Below are 21,956 nucleotides of genomic sequence, written 5' to 3'. Positions count from 1 at the left end.
TTGCAGTATTTGGACGCAGCTCAAAAACGCTACAAGTAGCGTTTTTGAAAAAAGTTAAAAAAACTACAAGTCACTGGATCCTTACTATAACGCACGCAAACACAGGTGAACGCATGTGAACGCATGTTGACGCGAGTCCATTGCAAATGCATTGAAATGAAAACGCATTTGCACTGGATCCGTTTTTGCGTTAAAAATACGTTCATGACGCATGTTAAAAAACATAGTGTGAAAGCAGCCTTAACCTTATTCCTCCCGACAGCTTGGGCTTTCAGTTATAGCGGTGATGCCAGCGCTATTTTAGTCAGGGCTCAGTGCATAATGAGCAGTGGCTGTAACCATACACAGACACTGACGAACAGCTGACTCTGTAGTAATTGAATGTTGAGCTGGCAACTGAAGCTGCACCAGCCCCTATGGTAGAAAACCTGAGGCTGCTCGAAGGAATAACGTTATCATATTTTTCGTTTTATAAGACGAACCGGATTATAAGATGCACCCCAAATTTAGAGATTAAAAAAGGTAAAAAAAATATAAATGGGGTTAGTCATACTACGGTGTTGTCTTACCGTAGGGGGCAGCAGTGGTGGTGAAGCGGGGTCACAGGAGGCAGAGGTTGTGCTGGCAGACACGGAAGTCAGTGGCGGCAGGCGCCGCGGCGGCAGGCGCAGCGGTTCAGTGGCACCAGGCACGGCGGCATCCGTGGCGGCAGGTGTGGCGGGTCGGTAGGGGCAGCAGCAGCGGGTGAGTGGTGCAGCAGGCCAGTGTGCTGAGTGTCCCAGTGTCCGCGGTCCCGGTTCAAATGATGGCGCCTTGAGCGACGCATGCGCAGATGGAGCTCTCATCCAAAGGCTCCATCTGCGGATGCGCTGACTCCCGGAACGGCACGTGCGCAGATAAAGCTCTCAGCTATCATTTGAAACTGGGACTGCGGACACACTGGGAAACCTTCCGCACAGCCACCCGCACGCACAGAGTGGCAGCCAGCAGGCCGCCCGCCCACCCGCACAAAGAGGCAGCCGACAGAGACAGGCACCCGGCTGCCACCCGCCCGCACACAGGCACCCGGCTGCCGCCCGCCCGCACACAGGCACCCGGCTGCCGCCCGCCCGCACACAGGCACCCTGCTGCCGCCCGCCCGCACACAGGCACCCGGCTGCCGCCCGCCCGCACACAGGCACCCGGCTGCCGCCCGCCCGCACACAGGCACTCGGCAATCGCCCGCATGCAGCCACAGGCACCAGGTCGCCTGAACGCACCTGATCACTGCACAGACAGGCCCCCCAGGTAAAGCTATATACGGGTTTTAAGACGCACCCCTCATTTTCCTCCCAAATTTTTGGTAGGAAAAGTGCGTCTTATAATCAGAAAAATACGGTAATTTCCTTCTGGCAGCGGGGTTCTCAGTGCACCAGCCACACAGTATCAGAATACCATGAAACTGTAGATTAACCCCATATCTGCAGGTTAATAATTATTTTTTTACATGACATGTTCCCTTTGTGCGCATATACATTATTTAGTCCCTGGTTTTCAAAACTTCACATATACCTTCATTGATATTCTCTCCTCAGCATATTCTCTATATATAATTTTTCCTCTAAGGTTTTTTTTTTTTTTAAACTTATCACCCCTTTCTTCAAACCAGTCATCTGGCCTACTCTTCTTAAAACAAGTTTTTGAATCCAACTCGCTGAAATGTACATTTCTTGTAGAAAGACTAAACCAGTTTTTAACCTTTTCACGTACATAAGTATTGTTTGTGTTTTCTTTTACATAGTTAACGAGATCTCTTAAATTCCAGAGTTACTGTATATTTAAAAAGTTAAAGCAAAGAAAATGGTGTTGCCAAGGGGTTAATGAAATTATTTGTAATATTCAACAACTCTTGAATCTAATCACATTGTTCCAAAAAATATATTAAGTGTATGCAACCCCTTTTCTCAGTGATGTACAGTGGGTACGGAAAGTATTCAGACCCCTTTAAATATTTCACTTTTTGTTTCATTGCAGCCATTTGGTAAATTAAAAAAAAAGTTCTTTTTTCTCAGTAATGTACACTCTGCACCCCATCTTGACAGAAAAAAAACAGAAATGTAGAAATGTTTGCAAATTTTTTTTAACAAGAAAAACTGAAATTTCACATGGTCATAAGTATTCAGACCCTTTGCTCAGACACTCATATTAAAGTCACATGCTGTCCATTTCCCTGTGATCCTCCTTGAGATGGTTCTACTCCTAAATTGGAGTCCAGCTGTGTTTAAACTAATGGGACTTGATTTGGAAAGGCACACACCAGTCTATATAACACCTCACAGCTCACAGTGCATGTCAGACTAAATGAGAATCAATTATGAGGTCAAAGGAACTGCCAAAGGAGCTCAGAGACAGTTGTGGCAAGGCACAGATCTGGCAAAGGTTACAGAAGAATTTCTGCAGTACTCAAGGTTTGTAAGAGCACAGTGGCCCCCCCTAATCCTTAAATGGAAGAAGTTTAGGACCACCAGAACTCTTCTTAGACCTGGCAATCCAGCCAAACTGAGCAATCGTGGGAGAAAAGCCTTGGTGAGAGAGGTAAAAAAACCCCCAAAATTACTGTGGCCGAACTCCAGAGATGCAGTATGGAGATGGGAGAAAGTTCCACAAAGTCAACTATCACTGCAGCCCTCCAACAGTCAGGCCTTTATGGCAGAATGGCCCAGCGGAAGCCTCTCCTCAGTGCAAGACATGTGAAAGCCCGCATAGAGTGTGCAAAAAAATACAAGGACTCCCAGACTATGAAAATTAAGATATTCTGGTCAGATTAGACGAAGATAGAACTTGTTGGTGATAATTCTAAGCGGTATGTGTTGAGAAAACCAGTCACTGCTCATCACCTGCCCAATACAATCCCAACAGTGAAACATGGTGGTGGGCAGCATCATGCTATGGGGGTGTTTTTCAGCTGCAGGGACAGGACAACTGGTTGCAATTGAAGGAAAGATGAATGCGGCCAAGTACAGAGGTTTCCTGGAAGAATACCTTTTCCAGAGTGCTCTTGACCTCAGACTTGGCCGAAGGTTCACCTTTCAACAAGACAATGACCCGAAGCATAAAGCTAAAATAACAAAGGAGTGGCTTCAGAAAAACTCTGTGACCATTCTTGACTGGCCCAGCCACAGCCCTGACCTAAACCCAATTGAGCATCACTGGACAGACCTGAAAATGGCTGTCCACAAACGTTCACCATCCAACCTGATGGAACTGGAGAGGATCTGCAAGGAAGAAAGGCAGAGGATCCCCAAATCCAGGTGTGGAAAAACTTGTTGCATCATTCCCAAGAAGACTCATGGCTGTACTAGCTCAAAAGGATGCTTCTACTCAATACTGAGCAAAGGGTATGAATACTTATATAACCATGTGACATTTCAGTATTTCTTGTTTAAAAAATTAGCAAAAATGTTTACATTTCAGTTTTTTCTGTAAAGATGGGGTGCAGAGTGTACGTTTTGTGAATTTACCAAATGGCTGCAATGAAACAAAGTGAAAAATTTAAAAGGGGTCTGGATGCTTTCCGTACCCAGTGTATATCGAAGAAGGAAGCCCTCTACAGCACTGACCAAACTATATCCCCAGGTGCTGGCTTTTACCAGTCAAAATTGACTTTCCCTGTATTTTTTTATGAACCTTGAGGAAAATTCAAACTCCCTTGTTTGCAAACACAATATAGGTGCAGGAAGTTATATATACAGGTGGTCCACCTCTCTATAGAGTTTGGTTTTCTGCATACATGCTCTTGCTCTTCACTTTCCCATGTATTATTGCAATAAAAGGCTAAACAGAATATATAGGTGTTAGAATTTGTTGCAAAAAAATGTCTTACCTAAATGTCATAATGTGTCCATTGGCACAGAAACATGCAAGGCAGGTACTATTACTCATCGACACTATATCTCCACGAAGGACAAAAGAAGTCTCTGTAATGTTGTGTTTATAAATGCAGTTCTGGGAGGGCAGCGAGATCACCTTCGCCTGTTTTTCTGAACATATTACTGCATATTGGTTTTCACTGATTTCCTGAGACGAAGACGGTGACACTGAAACTGGCCTCCTCTTTTTCAACCGCTCCTTGTCATCCTTATCTTCAGGTGCATTGGGTTCCCTCCAGGCTTCATATGCTGGTGGGATTATAGCTCCAAATGAGTCCAGAAATGCCATTCTTAAAATTGCACCCTTTAGCCTTAGTATTGTTCCTATGGAGCAATACAAAAAAAAGCATCACAACAGCTTATTTTAAAACCTCAAAATTAAGTATAAATCTAATCATTGTGATTATTTACTTAATTCTAGCAAATAGTACTTTTTTTACACTGTTGTTGAGGCAATGCTAAAAGTGATCACATAAAAATTCAAAAATAAAAAAAAATACTGCAACAATAGTGTTTAGTCTAATCTAAGGAATTTATTTGTTTGATTTGGTACCTACCACTTGGAGATACAATAACAGGCTGAAGAAGTCTCTGGTCTCTTCCTGGTGGCAGGTTTAGTACAATAACTAACACAGTCCCCAAGGTGGTTCCAACCCATAAGCATGGTGATGTTGATATGTCAGGTTTTCTTGTGAATGTCTCACAAAAATGGAGAGCAGATATTGCTTCCCGTGATTCTTTGTCTATGCTGGTCACACTGGAACTCCGGGAACGACTGAAAGAGTTGTCTCTGACATCTGCAATTAAAAAAAAACAAAACCAAAATAAAAATATTGGGATATACATATACTAAAGAACACAAAGTATATTGTACATAAAATTCACCTGCCAACAAGACAATGACCGAAAACATACTGCTAAGGCAACACTCGAGTGGTTTAAGGTTTTACACACACACACACACACACATATAAATACACACACACATATATATATATATATATATATATATATATATATATATACACACACACATTATATATATATATATATTATATATATATATGTGTGTGTGTGTGTATATGCATATACACACATATACATAAATACATACATACGTATATACACATGGTGCCTTGCAAAAGTATTCACCCCTTGGCACTCTCCGTGTCGTTATCTATCTATCTAGGATTATGGCTTACAGCCAATGAAACCCCAAAAGTCATTATCTCAGAAAAGTAATTATATAAGACCAACTGAAAAAATTATTTTAAAATCAGAGATGTTGGCACCTACTGAAAAATAAGTACAGTAATTGCACTCAATACTTGGTCGGGGCTCCTTTTGCATGAAATACTGCATCAATGCGGCGTGGCATGGAGGCGATCAGCCTGTGGCACTGCTGAGGTGTTATGGAAGCCCAGGTTGCTTCGATAGCAGCCTTCAGCTCGTCTGCATTGTTGGGTCTGGTGTCTCATCTTCCTTTTGACAATACCCCATAGATAGGTGGTTTAGGTTAGGTGAGTTTGCTAGTCAATCAAGCACAGTGATACTGTGGTTATTAAAAGGGTGGTTCACTCATTTTTTATTGTCTAATTCGATATTATATTGAGAAAAAGTGTTTCTCTTAAATACCTTGTGTTGGCAATAGTGTCTGTGAGAGGCGCTATTGCAGACCGCTGTTCCCGCTCCAGTGACATCCCCGTCAAGTGCTGCACACGTCACTTCCGTGCAGCCAGCTGCAATTCTGAGCCCATCTGCTCCCTGCTCCCCCTCCCTCCTAGCACAGCGCGTCTCTTGCTTGCAGCGTTCTGCTGTGAGGGAGGAGGGAGGAGCAGGGAGCAGATGGACTGTGACAGCGGTGAAACACCGCTCGTAGCTCAGTGAGTATGGAAGAATGCAGCGGGCTGCACGGATGTGACGTGTGCGGCACTGGACGGGGATGTCACTGGAGCGGGAACAGCTGTCTGCAATAGCGCCTCTCACAGGCACTATTGCCAACACAAGGTATCTGAGAGAAACATTGTTTCTCAATATAATATCGAACTAGACAATAAAAAATATGGGTGAACCACCCCTTTAAATCAGGTATTGGTACTTTTGGCAGTGTGGACAGGTGCCAGGTCCTGCTGGAAAATGAAATTTCCATCTCCAAAAAGCTTGTTCGCAGACAGAAGCATGAAGTGCTCTACAATTTGCTGGCAGATGGCTGCGTTAACTTCGGTCTTGATAAAACACAGTGAACCTACACCAGCAGATCACATGGCTCCCCAAACCATCACTGATTGTGGAAACTTCACACTAACCTCAAGCAACTTGGATTGCGGCCTCTCCACTCTTCCTCCAGACTCTGAGACCTTGATTTCAGAATGAAATGTAAAATTTACTTTCATCTGAAAACAACACCTTGGACACTGAACAACAGTACAGTTGTTTTACTCCTTGGACCAGGTAAGATGCTCCTGGCATTGTCTATTGGTCATGAGTGGCTTGACACAAGGAATGCGACAGCTGTAGGCCATGTCCTGGATACATCTGTGTGTGGTGGCTCTTGAAGCACTGAATCCAACAGCAGTCCACTCCCTGTGAATCTCCCCAAAATTTTTGAATGGCCTTTTCTTAACAGTCCTATCAAGGCAGCGGTTATTCCAGTTGCTTGTGCACCTTTTCCTACCATAATTTTTCTTTCCATTCAACTTTACATTAATATGCTTGGATACAGCACTCTGTGACCAGCCAGCTTCTTTAGCAATGACCTTTTGTGGCTTACCCTCCTTGTGGAACATGTCAATGACTGCCTTCTGGACATTTGTCAAGTCAGCAGTCTTCCCCATGATTGTGTAGCCTACTGAATTAGACTAAGGGACTAGTTTAAACGCTTAGGAAGCCTTTGCAGGTGTTTTGTGGTAATTATTCTTATTTTCTGAGATAATGACTTTTGGCTTTTCATTGGCTGTAAGCCATAATCATCATTTACAGAAATGAACACTTAAAATAGATTACACTGTTTGTAATGACTATATAATATATGCATTTACCTTTTTGTGTTGAATTACTGAAATATATTAAATTTTTGGGGATATTCCAATTTATTGAGGTGTGTGTGTGTGTGTGTGTGTGTGTGTGTGTGTGTATACACACATTCACACACACACACTTTTGTAAAGCTTTATTGGATCGATGGGCAAAGTTGTCGGCGTTTCAATCATGTTGAATAGTTCCTGCTCTGACTATTATTGCAGCTCCGATAGCATATTGAAAATTTACCAATCTCATCTACAACTCTGTCTTGATCTTGGCATCATAAAAGCAGAAAATAGCAGATACAGGGGCCTTCATTAGGCCTCTACCTGTCATGACAAATCACCTGTAGCCCTTTAGCGTAGCAAAAAATAGTCTAATGACTGGCTGGGAAATGCTAGCTTTGATCGCTCCAGTTCCAGCTGATGCCAACAGTATCACAGTGCTTTGGCGCTTGCTCCATAAACCAGACCTCTTAAACATGACTTCCAAATTGAAGGGAGCGCACAGTTCAACAGTAGCCACATCTTACCTAGTTCAGGCTTTAATTCTGTGGGTAGACTCAACTTCCTTGACATTTTTGCTGAAAGAAAACAAAACAAAAAAATAAATAAAAAACACTTAAAACCTGCCAATGTACATAAATTCATCATAACCACACAAGAGCGATCCCATCAATATTCAAGCACTGATTATTTTGGTTCATGAACAAGAGTTAAGAAAATAAATCATTCCAGAAATTAAGATTAGTTGGTTTGATTGCAGCACATACGATTTGAAATCTTAGAATAAATAAGTGATACATCATCTTAAAAAAAACTTTATAAACACAATAAATTTAAATGATAAAGCAAACACATGAAACCACAATCTGAAAGCAGGGATGGGGGTTCATTTCAAGAATTTCAAATCACCTGCAACTCAAACACTTCCAGAATCCAACCTTTTGTTACCTTTGAAGCTGCAAAAAAATCTTATTGCCACTGATATTTTTCCTCTTGAATACTCTACAAATTGGTCTTTTGCTTACTAAACTCTCTCCTCTCCAATTTATTGTGAAAGCAGCAGTTAGGCTTTTATTTCTATCCAGTTGCTTCACCGATGCCTCCACCCTGTGCCAGTCATTGCACTGGTTGTGCATTCGCAACAGGATCCAAAATATATTTAATCGCACAAAACTTTAAAAGCGCTCCTTAATCATGTACAACTCTACTCCCTCAACTCTGTCTACCACCTTACCTAATCTCTCTGTTCAGAAAATGCTTTAATGCTAACAAACCCCGTCTTGAGCTGCTCCAGTTCTCTGAAGCGCAGTAACACAGAAAATCCGATTAAATTCTAGTGACCACAGTTTTAACTGTGCTCTATAAACTCCACTCTTTAGACTGGTTTACCACAGCACCTCCCTGATCTAACTGTTCTTAGTTCTCCCTTCCTACATTTTCCTCAGAATCTGGTCCTTTCTATCATTTATTCCCACACAAATTGTGCACTCAGTAGTACTGTGAATCTGTACTTAGATACTGGCTGATGAGTGGTTCATGCAGCTTTAAATGAACACCTTTATTATAAAGACAGCTGGACCCTTTACTATAAGCACTTTTTACATTTTGTACTGCTACAAATTTTATTTTTAACAATCCTGTACATATATTAACTACATGACAAAAATAAGAAAAATATTGAAGGCAATCAGAATATGGTTACGATAAAGGAGTTTTCTTGGAATTTATGATTTCATATTTGCAAGCAGTATGAGAACCAATACTCATCTTTCATATATCGTGTGGTTTAATCCCCACTGCTCCAAAGGTCCCTGCAGGTCACGTTATATACTGTACATTTCAATATTATTGCAGAGAACAGGGATAGACTGCAACAGTCATGTGAAAGTTTTAAATGTGAATAGCTGTAGGCCAAGCAGGGACTTCTAAAAATCAGATGAGGAAAAAAAAATAAAAAGGTATATTCATTCTTTCTTAGGAGTTAAAGGGGTTATCTACTACTCTGTCAACCCCTTCTTAATCTACATGTTTTCCCCCACTAAAATAACGCTTATACTCTATTTCATCACTGTTCCACCGGTGTCGGAACTCCCTCTCCCAAGGCTCACACGACATTGTTGAGTCACACGAGCACTGCACGCCCAATAAGTGCTGGCGTTACTCTCCCGAGCTTTGGACAAATTGAAAATCAAGAGGAAATCAATAGCTGTGGATGGTCGTTCCTCTTGATGTTTCATATGCCTGAAAGCGGCAAGAAAGAGGGCGGTGCTAATTGTCATGCAAGTCCTGTGCTCAATATCATCACGTGAGGCCCGGGAGACCAAGTGCCAACACATGCTTTGGCATTGACTAAAAGCTTTATTTTACCGGGAGCAAATGGTGATTAAGGAGGAGTTGTCAGACTAGTGGACAACCTCTTTAATATAAGGGTTGCATATGAGCAGATCAACATACAGTGGAAATATAAAAATTATTCACACCTCTTTTAAAATGCCAGGTTTTTGTCATGTAAAGAAAGCATACCAAGAAGAAATGTCATAACTTTTGCAACTGTCACCTAAAATCTGCACTATTTCATGAAAAATAAACAAAATCTTTTTGGGTGGAAAAATACAAATAAACTAAAATAACTTGATTGCACATGCACACACATATGTATATATACACACACACACACACACACGATATATATATATACACACATAAAAAAAAATTACCTTCTCACCCCCTGTGGGTGGTTATTTGTCCTTCCTCATTCTCGGGTTCTCTACCAGAGGCCTGGGAGTTTGAGGGTTCTGCGCAGGATCTTAGTTGTTCCCAGCACTGCGCTTTTCTGGACAGAGAGCTCAGATGTTGCTCCTGGAATCTGTTGCAGCCATTTTTCTAACTTAGGGGTCACTGCTCCAAGTGCTCCTATCACCACTGGAATCACTGTTACCTTCACCTTCCACATCTTCTCCAGTTGTTCTTTAAGGCCCTAGTATTTCTCCAGCTTCTCATATTCCTTCTTTCTGATGTTACTGTCATTAGGCACTGCCACATCTATTATCATTGCTGTCTTCTGACCCTTGTCTACTATCACGATATCTGGTTGGTTAGCTACCACTTGCTTATCCGTCTGGATCTTGAAGTCCCACAGGATTTTAGCCCTTTCATTCTCCACCACTTTTTCTGGGGTCTCCCACCTGGACGAAGGGGGGACTTAGCCCATACACTGTACAGATATTCCTGTATACAATTCCCGCTACTTGGTTGTGGCGTTCGGTGTATGCTGTTCCTGCTTGCATTTTGCATCCTGCCACTATATGTTGGATTGTTTCCGTGGTTTCTTTACATAGTCTACACCTTGGGTCTTGTCTTGTGTGGTAGATCCCTGCTTCTATGGATCTGGTACTTAGCGCCTGCTCTTGTGCTGCTATGATTAGTGCCTCTGTGCTGTCCTGGAGTCCAGCTTTCTCCAGCCATTTGTAGGATTTCTTCATGTCAGCCACCTCCATTATCTGTCTATGGTACATTCCATGCAGCGGCTTGTCTTGCCATGGCACTTCATGTTCTTGTTCTTTCTTCTCGGACTGTTGTTGTTGCTGTCTTAGGCTCTCCTTCAGCATTTCATCTTTTGGTGCCATTTTTCTTATGTATTCCTGGATACTTCTTGTTTCATCCATGATGGTGGCTTGGACACCTATCAAGCCTCAACCACCCTCCTTTCTGTTGGTATACAATCTTTGGGTGTTTGACTTGGGGTGGAGACCACCATGCATTGTGAGGAGCTTCCGGGTCTTCATATCTGCAGCTTCCATTTCTTCTTTTGGCCAGCACACTATGCCAGCAGGGTATCTGATAACTGGCAGAGCATATGTATTGATGGCGCGGATCTTATTCTTCCCTTTGAGCTGGCTCTTTAGGACCTGTCTTACCCTTTGATGGTATTTGGATGTTGCTGCTTTCCCTGCCTCATCGTGGTTACCGTATCCCTGTGGGATGCCAAGGTACTTGTAAAAACGACAAAAAAGAGAAGTCTTTGGATTTGCCTCATATACCATTATATCCCATGGCCCAAAAACCACCAACAACAATGCAAATTGCACATAGAAAAATCTTTAATTGATTGGGTCAAGCATATAATTTTACATGGGATATAAAACATTATAACAGGTAAGGAGGTAAAAAGACACATGAGAGCGAACAAGAAATCCCCATGTGAGGCTGCATGGATCTAGCAGGGTAAACACAAGGGTATATTCCCAGCAGGGCCAGTGTAAGTGCCTTCACAGCAAACAGATTCAATGTGAAAGACAGAGCAGTACTAAGTAAAGAATCATAGGCACATTTACCCAAACACATAGCCCGGCAAGGAATCCACCAAATGTAAAACTCACATGCAGACGCACAGGGGGAGCAGTCCCAATACGTATTTCGTGATGACTTCCTCAGGGGACCGTGGACAAAGGAGGGGAATGGACAAATTTATACACTAGTGTATATCAAATCATTTGCAGCACCTGTCACGGCTGCAGAGCTAAAGCACACTGAGCAGGCGTGGGCGGCTACTCCAGCATCACCTGGGCTAGGGAAAACCCTATGATGACGTCACATTTACCCAGAAGACGCTTCAGGGAGAGCCGTACACACTGCACATGTGCAGAGCCGCAAACAGGAAGTAAAGCTGCAAATGCCATGTCTACTCCTGGCAGAAGAAAGGGCAAATCGCATTAGGAATCACAGATAATATAGAACACTGTACAGGGACAAGAATATATACAATTACATCATTATAGCATCCAAAAAAGATGTACATGAAAGACATTAACACTGTTTATACAATATCAGATATAACAACATTTTCATCAATAAAACAGAGTCTAATAAAGAATCACATATGGAGGACATGAGCATATTGTATTCCTTCCCAGATCATGTTCAATGCAGACGGACCACCAGGTTAATGACACAGAAAGATATGCACCAAGGGTACAAAGTAAAAAACTGTAAAGAAAAAGAGACATAAAGGGAGTCCAGTTAAAAATTTTTTTAAAAACCATTATATACAGAGCAGATTCAGTGCAGGGAACCCGCAGCCAAAACCAATTACACCCTATAACGGGAACCACATCAACCGCAGATGAGATCAACTGATTTATAAATAGGAAATAAAGGTCTGCCTCTCATTCAATCCCCGAGGGACCACTGTGTCAAGGAGAAATATCCAGCGACATTCCACCCGTGCCAACGCCTTATGGATGTTACAACCCCTCAGTCCAAGGTGCACACGGTCAATCCCCCTCACCTTAAAACTTGAGGGGTCAGACCCATGATACAACCTAAAATGGCGGGGGATGGTCTTAAGGGAATCAACATCCTCAGATTTCGCTTGTTTGGCAGCGATGATATCTCTAATATGCTCCCTCGTCCGGACCCGTAATTCACGACTAGTGAGTCCGACATATATTAAGTCACAGGCACACGTGGCGTAATAAATTACGCCCGTGCTACTGCAAGAAATATATTGTCGGATCTCAAATGTTTTGGAGCCGTCCGAGGAAGTAAAGGATGTTGCCCTGAGGATGTTCCCATGACGACACGCAATGCATGAGCCACATGGATATGATCCACAGATAGGACGTCCCATCATGAATGGTGGTTTCTTTTGTGCCACATAATGGCTTTGGACCAACATGTCGCGCAGGCTTCGGCCCCGACGTGCCGTCATGAGGGGTCGGTCGGGAAGCATATCTTTCAGCACTGGTTCTGTTTGTAAAACAGACCAGTGTTTAGTTAATATGCCACGGATGTGGTCCCATTGGCGGTTGAATGAGGAAATAAAGCGCACCTTAGATTCAGCAGGCTTCGTCTTGTCAGGATTAAAACGCAAAAGTAATTGGTCTCTTGAAGCTGCTTTAGCGCGTCTATAGGCCTTTTTAATGGATCTGGCACTGTAGCCCCTCTCCCTGAACCTATCACGCATCTCACTGGCTCGACCCTCAAATGTATCCGTCTCTGAGCAAATCCGTTTAAGGCGGATAAATTGCCCGGTAGGGATCGCATTGATGGTAGATTGTGGATGGCCAGAAGATGCATGTAACAGGGCATTCACAGAGGAGGGTTTCCGATAAATGTCAGTGGTCAGAAGACCCTGATCATTAATGGAAATACCAATATCCAAAAAATCAACCCTAGACGGATCAGCCTGATAGGTGAGATAGATGTTATAGGAGTTGGAGTTCAAGTGGCGCACAAAGCCCTCAAGCTCCAGGGCGGTCCCCCCCCAGATGACAAAGATGTCATCAATGAAGCGGAGCCAGCACTGCACATGGGAGCTAGCCGGCACGCCGTCGCCGAAAACCTCCCTCTCCCAGTAACCCAGGAAGAGGTTTGCGTACGAAGGCGCGCACGCCGCCCCCATCGCAGTGCCGCGCCGCTGGAGGAAGAACCGCTCACCGAAGGTGAAGGCATTGTGCGTCAGTACGAACTCCAACAATTCCAGAATCAGGTGTTGTAATGGTGGTGCCCAGTTACTCATACCCAGGAAATACTCAACTGCCTGCAGGCCATGCTCATGACAGATGTTGGTATATAAGGTCTCAACATCCAGAGTCGCCAGCAAAATCCCACGCTCAACTGTCAGGCCATTAATCCTCCTAAGGACGTCCGAAGTGTCTCTAACATGGGAGGGCAGCGTCTCAACCAGAGGTTGGAGATAAAAATCAATAAATTTGCATACTGCATCGCATAGCCCTCCGATGCCAGAGACAATCGGACGTCCAGGGGGAACCCGAGGGTTTTTATGTATTTTAGGCAAAAGGTAGAACGTGGGCGTTACTGGCATATCTGGAAGGAGACCATCATACATCTTCTTAGTAATGGTACCCGAGGCAAGAGCATTCTCGAGTATGAGAGTCAACTGGGTCAGGAAACCATTAGTTGGATTGGAGGGGAGCATCTGGTAGAAGTCTGTATTTCTCAATTGTTTGTACACCTCACGCTCATACATGGCAGAAGGCGGACGTCCTTAGGAGGATTAATGGCCTGACAGTTGAGCGTGGGATTTTGCTGGCGACTCTGGATGTTGAGACCTTATATACCAACATCTGTCATGAGCATGGCCTGCAGGCAGTTGAGTATTTCCTGGGTATGAGTAACTGGGCACCACCATTACAACACCTGATTCTGGAATTGTTGGAGTTCGTACTGACGCACAATGCCTTCACCTTCGGTGAGCGGTTCTTCCTCCAGCGGCGCGGCACTGCGATGGGGGCGGCGTGCGCGCCTTCGTACGCAAACCTCTTCCTGGGTTACTGGGAGAGGGAGGTTTTCGGCGACGGCGTGCCGGCTAGCTCCCATGTGCAGTGCTGGCTCTGCTTCATTGATGACATCTTTGTCATCTGGGGGGGGGACCGCCCTGGAGCTTGAGGGCTTTGTGCGCCACTTGAACTCCAACTCCTATAACATCTATCTCACCTATCAGGCTGATCCGTCTAGGGTTGATTTTTTGGATATTGGTATTTCCATTAATGATCAGGGTCTTCTGACCACTGACATTTATCGGAAACCCTCCTCTGTGAATGCCCTGTTACATGCATCTTCTGGCCATCCACAATCTACCATCAATGCGATCCCTACCGGGCAATTTATCCGCCTTAAACGGATTTGCTCAGAGACGGATACATTTGAGGGTCGAGCCAGTGAGATGCGTGATAGGTTCAGGGAGAGGGGCTACAGTGCCAGATCCATTAAAAAGGCCTATAGACGCGCTAAAGCAGCTTCAAGAGACCAATTACTTTTGCGTTTTAATCCTGACAAGACGAAGCCTGCTGAATCTAAGGTGCGCTTTATTTCCTCATTCAACCGCCAATGGGACCACATCCGTGGCATATTAACTAAACACTGGTCTGTTTTACAAACAGAACCAGTGCTGAAAGATATGCTTCCCGACCGACCCCTCATGACGGCACGTCGGGGCCGAAGCCTGCGCGACATGTTGGTCCAAAGCCATTATGTGGCACAAAAGAAACCACCATTCATGATGGGACGTCCTATCTGTGGATCATATCCATGTGGCTCATGCATTGCGTGTCGTCATGGGAACATCCTCAGGGCAACATCCTTTACTTCCTCGGACGGCTCCAAAACATTTGAGATCCGACAATATATTTCTTGCAGTAGCACGGGCGTAATTTATTACGCCACGTGTGCCTGTGACTTAATATATGTCGGACTCACTAGTCGTGAATTACGGGTCCGGACGAGGGAGCATATTAGAGATATCATCGCTGCCAAACAAGCGAAATCTGAGGATGTTGATTCCCTTAAGACCATCCCCCGCCATTTTAGGTTGTATCATGGGTCTGACCCCTCAAGTTTTAAGGTGAGGGGGATTGACCGTGTGCACCTTGGACTGAGGGGTGGTAACATCCATAAGGCGTTGGCACGGGTGGAATGTCGCTGGATATTTCTCCTTGACACAGTGGTCCCTCGGGGATTGAATGAGAGGCAGACCTTTATTTCCTATTTATAAATCAGTTGATCTCATCTGCGGTTGATGTGGTTCCCGTTATAGGGTGTAATTGGTTTTGGCTGCGGGTTCCCTGCACTGAATCTGCTCTGTATATAATGGTTTTTAAAAAATTTTTTAACTGGACTCCCTTTATGTCTCTTTTTCTTTACAGTTTTTTACTTTGTACCCTTGGTGCATATCTTTCTGTGTCATTAACCTGGTGGTCCGTCTGCATTGAACATGATCTGGGAAGGAATACAATATGCTCATGTCCTCCATATGTGATTCTTTATTAGACTCTGTTTTATTGATGAAAATGTTGTTATATCTGATATTGTATAAACAGTGTTAATGTCTTTCATGTACATCTTTTTTGGATGCTATTATGATGTAATTGTATATATTCTTGTCCCTGTACAGTGTTCTATATTATCTGTGATTCCTAATGCGATTTGCCCTTTCTTCTGCCAGGAGTAGACATGGCATTTGCAGCTTTACTTCCTGTTTGCGGCTCTGCACATGTGCAGTGTGTACGGCTCTCCCTGAAGCGTCTTCTGGGTAAATGTGACGTCATCATAGGGTTTTCCCTAGCCCAGGTGATGCTGGAGTAGCCGCCCACGCCTGCTCAGTGTGCTTTAGCTCTGCAGCCGTGACAGGTGCTGCAAATGATTTGATATACACTAGTGTATAAATTTGTCCATTCCCCTCCTTTGTCCACGGTCCCCTGAGGAAGTCATCACGAAATACGTATTGGGACTGCTCCCCCTGTGCGTCTGCATGTGAGTTTTACATTTGGTGGATTCCTTGCCGGGCTATGTGTTTGGGTAAATGTGCCTATGATTCTTTACTTAGTACTGCTCTGTCTTTCACATTGAATCTGTTTGCTGTGAAGGCACTTACACTGGCCCTGCTGGGAATATACCCTTGTGTTTACCCTGCTAGATCCATGCAGCCTCACATGGGGATTTCTTGTTCGCTCTCATGTGTCTTTTTACCTCCTTACCTGTTATAATGTTTTATATCCCATGTAAAATTATATGCTTGACCCAATCAATTAAAGATTTTTCTATGTGCAATTTGCATTGTTGTTGGTGGTTTTTGGGCCATGGGATATAATGGTATATGAGGCAAATCCAAAGACTTCTCTTTTTTGTCGTTTTTATATGTTCCTGAAGTTGTTGCCTTTCACTTCATTGAAGTCTGTTGTGACTGTCTTGGGTGTTGTTAATTGTTCAAGGTACTTGTAGCAGATTTGCACATCTGCTATGTGCCCTGCCGGTAGTTCTACTCCATCAGTCTTTACTACCTTGCCTCTGTTTATGACCAGCCGGCCACACTTCTCCAGTCCGAAGGACATTCCAATGTCTTCACTGTATATCCTGGTCAGGTGGATCAGTGAACTGATGTCTCATATTTTATTTATATTTATATATATATATATATATATATATACACACACACACACATATACATACATACATACATACATACATATATATATATATATATATATATATATATATATACACACACACACACACACACACACAGATACACGGTACAGACCAAACGTTTGGACACCCCTTCTCATCTCTAGAACAACTATTAAGAGGAGACTTTGTGCAGCAGGCCTTCATGGTGAAATAGCTGCTAGGAAACCACTTCTAAGGACAGGCAAAAAGCAGAAGAGACTTGTTTGGGCTAAAGAACACAAGGAATGGACATTAGACCAGTGGAAATCTGTGCTTTGGTCTGATGAGTCCAAATTTGAGATCTTTGGATCTAACCACCATGTCTTTGTAGAAAAGGTGAACGGATGGACTCTACATGCCTGATTCCCACCGTGAAGCATGGAGGAGGAGGTGTGATGGTGTGGGGGTGCTTTGCTGGTGACACTGTTGGGGATTTATTCAAAATTGAAGGCATACTAAACTAGCATGGTTACCACAGCATCTTGCAGCGGCGTGCTATTCTATCCGGTTTGCGTTTAGTTGGACCATCATTTATTTCTCAACAGGACAATGACCCCAAACACACCTCCAGGCTGTGTAAGGGCTATCTGACTAAGAAGGAGAGTGATGGGATGCTACGCCAGATAACCTGGCCTCCACAGTCACCAGAACTGAACCCAATCGAGATGGTTTGGGGTGAGCTGGACCGCAGAGTGAAGGCAAAAGGGCCAACAAGTGCTAAGCATTTCTAGGAACTCCTTCAAGACTGTTGGAAGACCATTTCCGGTGACTACCTCTTTAAGCTCAATCAAGAGAAAGCCAAGAGTGTGCAAAGCAGTAATCAAAGCAAAAGATGACTACTTTGAAGAATCTAGAATATAAGACATATGTTCAGTTGTTTCACACTTTTTTGTTAAGTATTTCATTCTACATGTTTTCAAGGTCAGTCAGTCTGAAAAATTGGGAAAACTTTGAAAGTGTCCCCAAGTACAGTGGCAAAGAACATCAAGCGCTACAAAAAAAACTGGCTCACATGAGGACCGCCCCAGGAAAGGAAGATCAAGTCACCCCGGCTGCAGAGGATAAGTTTATCCGAGTCACCAGCCTCAGAAATTGCAAATTAATAGCAGCTCAGAGACCAGGTCAATGCCACACAGAGTTCTAGCAGCAGACACATCTCTAGAACAACTGTTAAGAGGAGACTTTGTGCAGCAGGTCTTCATGATAAAATAGTTACTAGGAAACCACTGCTAAGACAGGCAACAAGCAGAAGAAACTTGTTTGGGCTAAAGAACACAAGGAATGGACATTAGACCGGTGGAAATCTGTGCTTTGGTCTGATGACATTTGAGATCTTTGGATCCAACCACCGTGTCTTTGTGCGACGCAGAAAAGGTGAACGGATAGACTCTACATGCCTGGTTCCCACCGTGAAGCATGGAGGAGGAGGTGTGATGGTGTGGGGGAGCTTTGCTGGTGACACTGTTGGGGATTTATTCAAAATTGCTATTCTATCCGGTTTGCATTTAGTTGGACCATCATTTAATTTTCAACAGGACAATGACCCCAAACACACCTCCAGGCTATGTAAGGGCTATTTGACTAAGAAGGAGAGTGATGGGGTGCTACGCCAGACCTGAACCCAATCGAGATGGTTTGGGGTGAGCTGGACTGCAGAGTGAAGGCAAAAGGGCCAACAAGTGCTAAGCATCTCTGGGAACTCCTTCAAGACTGTTGGAAGACCATTTCCGGTGACTACCTCTTGAAGCTCATCAAGATAATGCCAAGAGTGTGCAAAGCAGTAATCAAAGCAAAAGATGACTACTTTGAAGAATCTAGAATATAAGACATATGTTCAGTTGTTTCACACTTGTTTGTTAAACATTTCATTCCACATGTGGTGTTAATTCATAGTTTTGATGTCTTCAATGTGAATCTACAATTTTCAGACTCTTGAAAATAAAGAAAACCCTTTGAATGAGAAGGTGTGTCCAAACTTTTGGTCTGTACTGTATATATATATATATATATATATATATATATATATATTTATTTAATTGCCTTATTCTGTCTGTCTTGCTCCAAAAGGACGTCATTACAGTGACAACCGTCGCCACAGCACGTGCGCTGAAGAGCCTGCGACCAACGGCTTAGCTAAGTGAACAGCACGAACTACGGCATGACAGGACGACTCCTCACACCTAGACTAATACTTGATTGGTGGACCCTTTGAATTTACAACAGCATTCAGGAGAAATGTATCTAGTATATATATAAAAAAAAAAAAAATAACCACCGCGGATTCTCAAATTTTAACCCGTCTATGACTTTTGACGTACATGTGCATCTAAAGTAGTGTCCCTGTCTTTGCGAGCCTGAATCTTTCCCTACACATGAAGGCTGGTTTAAATTAGCCATCAAGTGGATTTAACAGGTGTCACAAGGGGGGGGTGCATCATTCCTACTGCCCATCGTTGTGTCCATGATATAATCGTGGGCAGACAATTAGTTGAAATGACAGCCGAGGTTGTGGCAATGACCCCCGTACTGGTTATTACAATCCTCTTGTGAATGCAGGCCCAGGTCCAGCATTCATAGTAGATCATGATGTCTGCTGTAGAGAACAGTGCTAATGCACTACTGTGTATAGGACAGGAAATCAGATGATTGCAGCTTAAAGTCCCCTAAAGGGCTATTAAATACAGTAAGAAGTTTAAAAAAAAAAAAAAAAGTTTTTAAAACTACAAAAGTTCAAGTCACCCCTTTTTTGCCCCATACAAATAAAAAAAAATACACATTTTGAATCTCCTGTCCACAGTACTCTTTAGGTAAACCTGCAGATTTTCAACTGAATTCAGATCTGGGCTCCGGCTTGGCTTTTCCAAAATTTTGCTCTTCTGATTAAGCCATTCTTTTGATTATTTGGAGGTATGCTTAGAGCTGTTGAGAGTGCTGGATGGTGAAATTCCTCATCATCTTCAGCTTTTCAGCAGATGCCTGAAAGGTTTGTTTGCAAATGCTTCATACAGTGGGGAAACTAAATATTTGGTACACTGCTGATTTTGCAAGTTTCCCATTTACTAAAAATGGAGAGGTCTGTCATTTGTATCATAGGTACACAAACAGAAAAAAAAAATCCAGAAAAATCACGTACGATTTTTAAATAATTTGCTTTTTTTTTTTTGCATGAAAAAAGTATTTTATCACCTACCAACCAGCAAGAATTCTGGCTCTCTCAGACCCTTTATTGTTTCTTTAGAAGCCCTCCTACTCTGCACTCATTACCTGTATTAACTGCACCTGTTTGAACTCATTACTTGTATAAAAGAAAACTGTTCACACAGTCACATTCCAACTTTTCCACCATGGCCAACACCAAGGAGATGTTTATGGACACCAGGGTAAAAATTATAGACTAGCACAAGGCTGGGATACAAAACAATAGGCAAGCAGCTTGGTGAGAAGGCAACAACTGTTGGCACAATAATTAGAAAATAGAAGAAACACAAGATGACTGTCAATCTTACTCGGTCTGGGGTTCCATGCAAATCTCGCCCTGTGGTAATGATGATTCTAAGAAACGTGAGGAATCAGCCCAAAACTACATAGGAAAACCGGTCAATGACATGAAGAGAGCTGGGACCACAGTCTCAAATCTCAAAGATTACAGTTATTATCACACTACACCGTCATTGATTAAAATCCTGCAGGGCACACAAGGTACTCCTGCTCATGCCAGCAAATATACAGGCCTGTTTGAAGTTTGCCAATGGCAGAGGAAGCATGGGAGTAAGTCATGTGGTCAGATGGGACAAAAATAGAACTTTATCGTATCAACTCCACTCGCCGTGTTTGGAGGAAGACGAAGGATAAGTACAACCCAATTTATCTGAATCAGCTCACCGTGTAAGGCTCAATCCCGATTCCGTCCTGGAGCACGGACAGGCACTGCCACAGCCCAATGAAATGCAGAAAAAAAGAGGATGTCCAGCTCTTCAGGCAAAGAATCCAGTCTTTATTTCATCATGCAGACACAGAGAATGACATGACCAGCACTACGCGTTTCAGGTGAAAACACACCCTTAATCATGATGCTGGAGAGACGTATGTAGAGATAAGTACAACACCAAGAACAACGTCCCAACCGTGAAGCTTGGTGGTGCAAACCTCATACTCTGGGTGTGCTTTCATGCAAAGTGGAAAGGACAACTGTAACAGAGAAAAAGACAGCTCACCTGTGCCTGGGCCCCCACCTCCTTGGAGCACAGAAAACACCCTGTCCGATGTGAACATCAGTACAAAAAGCAGAAAGGGATCCAGCTCCATGTGCGCAGTAAAATTTCCAAGGCTTTATTACAAAAATCAATAAAATCCAAAAAGGCAGACTTTCAAAGGTAATATAAAAAACTTCAAGGTGGGCAAATGATCATAGAAATCAGCAATGCGTTTCAAACAGTTATTGTCCTTTATCGACGCTGTTTCAAAGCTACAGCTTTGATAAAGGACAAGAACTGTCTGAAACGCGTTGCTGCTTTCTATGATCATTTGCCCACCTTGAGGTTTTTTGTGTTACCGTTGCAAGTCTGCTTTTTTGAATTGTACTTATTTTTGTAATAAAGCCTTGGAAATTTTACTGAGCACATGGAGCTGGATCCTTTCTGCTTCTTCGACAGGAGAACTGCACTGAATTGAAGGTCATGTATCGCAAGACTTTGATAAACAACCTCCTTCCCCTTAAGAGCTTTGAAGATGGGTCGTGGCTGGGTCTTCCAGCATGACAATGACCTGAAATACACAGCCAAGGCATCTAAGGAGTGGCTCCATAAGATGAATTTCAAGGTCCTAGAGTGGCCTAGCCAGTCTAAAGACCTGAACCCAATAGAAAATCTTTGGACGGAGCTGAAACTTAATGTTCATGCGAAAAAGGAGAAAAGTTCAGGGCACTGCCCCAACACCAAAAGACTTTCAGAACATCCTATACTGGGCCGAAAAAGGTGCACATGCTCTGCGGTGCCGTTGATGTGAATCAACATATGAACATCAGAGCGGTAAAAAAGGAAAAAACATCAGGCACTCA

At 43.3% G+C, this 21,956-nt stretch overlaps 1 protein-coding gene across 3 annotated transcripts in view; it reads right to left on the bottom strand.

Moving 5' to 3' along the window:
• The window catches only part of STXBP5 (syntaxin binding protein 5), a 611,224-nt gene that overhangs the window by 40,628 nt on the left and 548,640 nt on the right, over positions 1–21,956 (bottom strand). For all 3 annotated transcript variants that reach the window (XM_075339550.1, XM_075339551.1, XM_075339552.1), the window contains 3 exons: positions 7,462–7,512; positions 4,466–4,705; positions 3,863–4,232 (listed from right to left, as the gene is read on the bottom strand). In XM_075339550.1, the coding sequence (XP_075195665.1) occupies positions 3,863–4,232; positions 4,466–4,705; positions 7,462–7,512 (661 nt within the window). The remainder of the gene's footprint in view (positions 1–3,862; positions 4,233–4,465; positions 4,706–7,461; positions 7,513–21,956) is intronic.

The sequence above is a fragment of the Anomaloglossus baeobatrachus genome, chromosome 3 (assembly GCF_048569485.1).
Source record: "Anomaloglossus baeobatrachus isolate aAnoBae1 chromosome 3, aAnoBae1.hap1, whole genome shotgun sequence".
Taxonomy (NCBI): domain Eukaryota; kingdom Metazoa; phylum Chordata; class Amphibia; order Anura; family Aromobatidae; genus Anomaloglossus; species Anomaloglossus baeobatrachus.
This window is presented reverse-complemented; position numbering and strand designations above follow the sequence as displayed.